General features: G+C 55.5%; 1 protein-coding gene across 1 annotated transcript in view; it reads right to left on the bottom strand.

Moving 5' to 3' along the window:
• The window catches only part of LOC117644767 (metabotropic glutamate receptor 2-like), a 112894-nt gene that overhangs the window by 47565 nt on the left and 58267 nt on the right, over positions 1-7062 (bottom strand). The window contains exon 6 of the mRNA XM_034384383.1: positions 4848-5002. Coding sequence (XP_034240274.1) covers positions 4848-5002 — 155 coding nt within the window. The remainder of the gene's footprint in view (positions 1-4847; positions 5003-7062) is intronic.

Below are 7062 nucleotides of genomic sequence, written 5' to 3'. Positions count from 1 at the left end.
TAGGAAGGTCTGCAAACCATACTTTAGCTTGAGAAAATTTAAAAAAAAGTTTAAGTTTTATTTCATTTAAAACTTAATACTGTTGTTGGCAAGGGGAAATAACCCCAGCCAAATTTGTAAATACATTAAACTGGTAAAATTCACTAAAATTCTTTAAAATTCATCAAAATTTGATTGAAATTCATCGAATGTTGACTGAAATTCATCGAAATTCGGCTGAAATTTATTGGACTTGTACACCGAAATTCCCCTTTGTTGGACTTTGACCGACAACTGTTTCGCATGGCGCGGCATGGCGGGACGGACGTTGCAAATTTGCAGAAAAAGAGGACAGCGGGAACTAATGGTAGTTGCATCATTGTGCCGTCGACCGGAGGCGGCAGTGACTTGCAGTGGGCGCGCAAGAAAAAGAGAGAGAGAGACAGAAAAAAAATTGGGGGCCGGTCTGTCCGGTGTAATTAGTGTGAGCTCCCCGGCAGCGAAGCGGCCTAGGCGGCCTCGAGAGCAACAAGCGGGTAAACGGCTTTGCCATCAAAGGTGCCGACCGAGCAGTTCATTCAAAAAAAAAATGCCGGTCTTTTTTGGAACGCATCGTGTTTAAATCCCAGGCGAATCTAAGCACACGTCCTGAGCGCATTGTTCGCACAAACATGATTCGAGGCATTCCGGCGGACTTGCCTCTCCCTTTCGGGAGGGCCATTGTTTCGCGTCATCGAAGCGACATCGTCGCTCGAAGGCGCACACTGGAAGTGCTGAGCTGCCATCGCACACACGGCGACGAACGGGGTGCAGATTGCATAGGGGGCGCAGGGGTGGCAAAAAATATAAAAAAGTCTTTTTTTTGGAAATAAATGCATTTCTGGGTCACTAAATCAGGCTTTGACCCTACCAATGCACTCTAAATGTTCTACAGTGAAGATTCTCCATATTATGGTGAAAATGTTCCATATTATGGTGGTGCAGCTGACTTCGTAACATACCATCAAGAATTCACTGTACCTTATAGAGATTTTGACGAATTTCGTTGGTATTATGGAGAAAATCTCCACCATATTATGTTGGTGCAGCCTTTCACCGTAAGACATTTACTGTGTGGATTGCTCTCCGAACGAGGAATCCATCGGTGGGGTCACACGTTCGGTTCGAGTCCTGCGCTAGTGCCGAGCGGTGACAAGCAGTGCGGGGCCGTGCGTGCGCTGCGCTGGGCTGCGCCGGGCTGCGCTGGGCCCACTCCGGCCGTCCCCGAGCCCGAGCATTACTCGAAGCAATATCGCCTTATAATCCACCCCCGCCCCCCCGGCCCGCCCCCGGCCCGTGTACGGGCCCAACGGAGCGGCAAAGCAATCCCTCCCCCTTCCTCTGCCTGGATCCCATCCGCTGCTCTCGTTCCTGTCCCGGAGCGGGCGGCGGCGTGAGGCGCTGGGGGCGGCCTGGGGGCGGCCGGGGGCGGCGCAGACACGCCGGGAGGGCACTTCCGGGCCACGGGGGCGAGCCGGCGAGCCGGCGCACTGAGCGACGCCAATCCCTGCCCCGTTGGCACTGTGCGCACCACCTCGCACCGCCTGGGCAACGATGCACCGACTTGTTGAAGCGAACGCACCTGCAGACGGATGCCGAGAGTCGTCACTCTGTCTCTCTCGCACCTACCGCCCTGTGAGTGCCAGAGAGACAGAGCGACGAAAACGACTCTGGGAATCAGTCTTCAGGGGCGGCTTGTGACGCAGTGTTGCCACACCAGCAGGCTGCCTCCCGCCGCGATGCACCAGTCGAAATTGTTGCCAACGCAAGCGAGAAGTTGCCCAGCGCGCAGGCTGAGGTTGGCCACCCTTTCGACACCGGCACACCGCGGGAACTTCTGCCTGCGTAAGTGGTGAGAGTGGGCCATCGCACGGTGGGACAGAAGAACGGTGGAGGCGGCCGAAACTTCAGACGCGTTATCCATTGGTGGGGTCACACGTTCGGTTCGAGTCCCATTTAGCGACTCTGGAGCTCAAAACGCGTCCGGGATTCCAGCCGCCTCCACCGGTCTTCCGGCCCACCGGCGGCCGAGCGCCTGCCGACTGCAGGGTAGGCCAACCTTTCCACACAGCCGTCGCGCGGCGGCCTAGCCTCGCCACGGCGGGCGCTCTCCACCGCCGAAGGCTGAGGTGAAGAACGATAACGGGGCAACCAAACTTCCCGCGGGAAGCACGATGACAGCAGCTGGCTCTTCGCACCATTTTGCCCAAGTTGCGAAAAACTCAATAAAGAAGCAAAATGTTAAATCGCTTTTTCTGGTAGTTGCTTTACTCTTCGGTCGCTGTCTTGCTCAACGTGGACTGGAGATCGCCAGAGGCAACGATGCATATGAGAGAGAGAGAGAGAGAGAGAGAGAGAGCGAGCGAGCGAGAGAGAGAGAGAGAGAGAGAGAGAGAGAGAGAGAGAGAGAGAGACGCGGCGGTGTGGGATTTGGGGCCGGGGCACCGAGACAGCCCCCTCCCCGTAGTCAAACCCTTTCGCGGCCGGCGCGCACGGCACGGCACTGCAAGGCAGACGACACGGCACGCCACTGCCTACGTGGCAGGGACCAGGGACGCAGGGCCCCGTATTGCGTGACTTTGTGACGGCCTTATCCTCGTTTGTCGCCAGCAGCGCGCAGTGGGCCAGAAGACCGGTGGAGGCGGCCGAAACTCCAGACGCGTTTTGAGCTCCAGAGTCGCTAAAGAGGCTTCGAACCGAACGTGTGACCCCACCAATGGATTCCTCGTCGGGAGAGCAATGCATTGGTGGGGTCACACGTTCGGTTCGAGGCACATTTAGCGACTCTGGAGCTCAAAACGCGTCTAGGGTTTTGGCCGCCTCCACCGGTCTTCTGGCCCACTGTGCAGCGGGCCCGCAAGTGTCACTTCATCTCTGTCGCACTCCCACGGCGTCCCGTGGGGGTGCGAGAGAGACGGCGCGACGGTATGGCGCGCGGGGCTGCAGCACCCTTGTTATGTGGAGGCAGGCCGAGGCAGGCCGAGGCAGGCAGGTAGGATCGCTAACGGGCTGTCGACCCCACGTCCAGCGAGGAGCCCCTGGAGAAGGCCGGAGGAACCCGGAGCATCCCGCCGCGCCAGCCCATAGGCCCTATGACGTGCAATCCCATTACCGGATTGGCTGGCTCGCCGGCCAGGCAGGCCGCGCCCCCCGGCGGTGACGTCATCGAGTGCGTCCGTCACAGCCTTCCACCTGGGCATACAGGACATGAGCCCCGTCCCGTTTGAGCCCCGTTGTTCTGAGCCCGGGCTTGAGCCCCAGCCTGAGCCCGGGTTGAGCCCCAACTTGAGCCCCGACCCAAGCCCCAATATCCAGAGCCCGGATTGAGCCCCGACCTGAGCCCCGTTTGAGCCCCATTTGAGCCCGGTTTGAGCCCCGTTAGAGCCCCGAGGCCGAAAATAACTATTTGTGAAGACTTTTTGCATGATTTTTTGCCACGGGGCTCAAATGGGGCTCAAATGGGGCTCAAACGGGGCTCAGGTCGGGGCTCAATCCGGGCTCTGGATATTGGGGCTTTGGTCGGGGCTCAAGTCGGGGCTCAAATGGGGCTCAAGTTGGGGCTCAGGTCGGGGCTCAGACCATCGGGGCTCAAACGGGACGGGGCTCATGTCCTGTATGCCTCCACCTGCAGGCTGTCCCGTCGTCGGCCATCCACACAATGCGGTTCGTCCCTTTCTCCTTTTCAGGGAATACAGCGTGCACTCCAGTGTGCCCGAGAATGATGTGAAAAAAATGCAAGTCCGGGGTACTCCCCACAGTGTAGTGCCGATCGCCAGTGGCTACTTGAGGAGTCCGGTGAGCTACATCTCGGTCAAATGACCCTCGTCTTTTATGCAGGCCCCACGCCGGTCACGTGAGCGAGAGAGAGAGAGAGAGAGAGAGAGAGAGAGAGAGAGAGAGAGAGAGAGAGAGAGAGAGAGAGAGAGAGAGAGAGAGAGAGAGAGAGAGAGAAAGAACACGCCGTTCGCAGGGCAATTGTTTTGACTATTTAAGAAGAGTCTCTTTCGGGCCAGAGTGGCGTAATCGGGTTGCCTTTGACCCCAATTCATTTTCACGGTGCTGACCTACGAAGGCCGCCGTTGCTCTGTGACGTACTCTGAAAAAAAGGGGGAGGGAACGCGAACTGCTTCGCATTCTGAAGGAATAATCTGCACTCAGAAGGATTCGCCCCGTAATGTGAAAGCATTTCTTTTTCGCAGGTTGTACAATGCCTACATTTCCTTTTCATTACAAAGCGAAGCTTCATGGGATTTTTTTTCCGCAGTGCAGGAGAGCGGGGGCATCGACCAATGTTTCGGCAACACGACGACGTCACTGTTATCTCGCTTTACAAAAACAAACAAAAAACAGCGAGTCTTGGAATCGACGAAACAAAAGAGTTGTCCGCGCCTCTCGAGATGAAACAAGTGAGCCCCCGCGTTGCAAACGAAGTCGCCTCGTGTGTAAACACTGTAAACACAGGGTCTCTTTTCCTCCAGCCGCGGGCGCAAGGAGAATGTGAAGGACTAGGCAACTTTCCATTAGCGCACTCATCAACAAAACAAAACATAACAAAAAAACAACCAACAAACCAAAACCTAAAAAAATCAAACCAAAACAAACAGCAAACCAAAACTAAACAAAAAAGCAAACCACAACAAAACAACAAAACACCAAAACAAAGCAACAAAACAAAACCACAAAACAAAACATTTTGTTGTTGTGCCAACAACGACACGGTGCACACTTTCGCGGCGACTCGGATGCAGCTGCATCGACTCACGTGTCAAATCGAGACGACGACGACGACAACAACAACAACAACAACAACAAAACGCAGTTCGACTCACCGAGGATGTTGTTCTTCCTGGGCAGGATGGTAATGGCGCCCTCGGCCGCGCCCTCCTGGCCCTTGACGGGGTAGTTTTTGGCCCCCCAGGAGTCGGACGCCACGTACAGGAAGTGGTTGGTCAGGTTGGCCCTGATGGTGGCGGCGAGAAGCTTCCTGCCACACGCAAAAAAAAAAAACCAACACTCGCGTTAGGTTTCCTTTCGCCACCACCCCACGCCTGGACCAGAAGTCCGACAATGTTTTCCATCAATATGGACACTGTTAATTATTTTTAATCCACTGTCAGAAACACACTTTGCAAATTAATGCAGGTGGACACATCTAAAAAAACAACTTTGGTCCTACATTTACAAAAAAAATAAAAGATTTTTCCTCTTTTTAATTTTTGTGGTTTTGTCGAGAGTTTTCGGTTTCCTAGTACAACGGGGGATTGAAACGTTAAAAAACAATGCTTTTTCATGGGATTGCAGTCAAATGGGGCACAGGGATTGTGTCCAGGTTGGCCACGCTACCTTAACGGCGGGTCGGCGGGCACAGGGTCGCGGCCGATGCAGACAATGTGGGTCTGGCGCAGCGAGCGACCCGGAGTCCCGGCCACGTCACGCATACAAATCGCCTGCCTTTCGTTATTCTGTAGCCTCTTCCACAACTTCCAGAGCACCCGCACCCCGCACCGGCCCTCCGACACAAATTGTTAAATTTGCCGCCACGTTCCGGGCGTTACAGTGCCGCCAACTCACATCGGGGAGGGAAATTTCCCTCCGATGCAGGGCGCACAGTGGGGCAGAAGACCGGTGGCGGCGGCCAAGACTCTAGACGCGTTTTGGGCTCCAGAGTCGCTAAACAGGACTCGGACCGGACATGTCACCCCATCAACGGATTCCTCGTTCGGAGAGCAATCCATTGGTGGGTTCAAACGTTCGGTTCGAATCCCATTTAGCGACTCTGGAAGCTCAAACCGCGTCCGGCATTTTGACCGCCTCCACCGGTCTTCTGGCCCACTGTGCATCGGAGGAGGGAGGTTTGCTCCAAACGAATTCCCTTTCTCTCTCCTCCGCCTCTCACGCGCGGAGCAACAATCTTGTCTGTGTTTTTACTGGAGGACGGGCAAGGCCAGGGCAAACAACTGCGCGGCACTAAAATGTCAGCCGATTTCGGGACAATCGGCCAAGGTCCGCCCGCCGCGCTGCAAGCAAATCTTGAGCGACCCAGGAATAAGTTTGGCTGCACTGGGAATTGTTGGGGTGGGATTCGGGCTAGAACTTTCGCCCTGGGGGGATAAAACAATATTTATAAATGTTTTTCATTGGGAGTTGTGAAAAACAACGCAAACGTTGAGTGACCTACAAAATTTTGAATACTGACCCTGCGTGAACTTAAATAGCCCTCCATAAAACCAATGAAACCATTCCTGTTTTTTCGAAGGAACAAAATTACCGATCATTTAACAAATACTCACGAGAATGATTAAAATTCCAAAGGCGACGCGTTTCGGGGTCGAACCCCCGCCCTGAGGTCGCGTCGCTCGGACAGGTGGCACCTCGGCCGGCCTGGCCTGGCCGGGCCACCCGGGCAAGCGGCATGGCGTGCGCAAATTGGCAAAATGTATCCTTGACTTTATTCGGGACGCGTTTTGTGCCGTCCGACCATCTAGATGCGGCTTCCCAGCTGCTGGGGCGGGGCGGGGCGGGGCGGGCCCCACAGGGGGTCGGCGGGGAGGGGTACGAATACAAATCGGGAGGCCGGGCCGGGCTCATCTGGAGCTTTCCATTCGATTACAACCGCCCGGCGAACACTTGCGGGAAAAAACGTTTCCTATTTTTATTGCCGTGTTTAGATGAGAGCTTCTGCTGCGCTGCGAAGCAATGCCGGCCGAGCAATGGCGAAGCACACCCTGTGTCTCCACGGAGCCGCGCGGCGCTGCGATATATTCTGCGGGGGCTGACGCTTACAACACTGTGCGCTACACACAGTGGGCCAGAAGGCCGGTGGAGGCGGTCAAAATCCCGGACGCGTTTTTAGCTCCAGAGTCGCTAGACGGGACTCGAACCGAACGTGTGACCCCACCAATGGATTGCTCTCCGAACGAGGAATCCATTGATGGGGTCGCACGCTCGGTCCGAGTCCCGTTTAGCGACTCTGGAGCTCGAAACGCGTGTAGAGTTTTGGCCGCCTCCACCGGTCTTCTGGCCCACTGTGCTCCACTGTACCTT

The sequence above is a fragment of the Thrips palmi genome, unplaced genomic scaffold, assembly GCF_012932325.1.
Source record: "Thrips palmi isolate BJ-2018 unplaced genomic scaffold, TpBJ-2018v1 HiC_scaffold_18, whole genome shotgun sequence".
NCBI lineage: Eukaryota > Metazoa > Arthropoda > Insecta > Thysanoptera > Thripidae > Thrips > Thrips palmi.
This window is presented reverse-complemented; position numbering and strand designations above follow the sequence as displayed.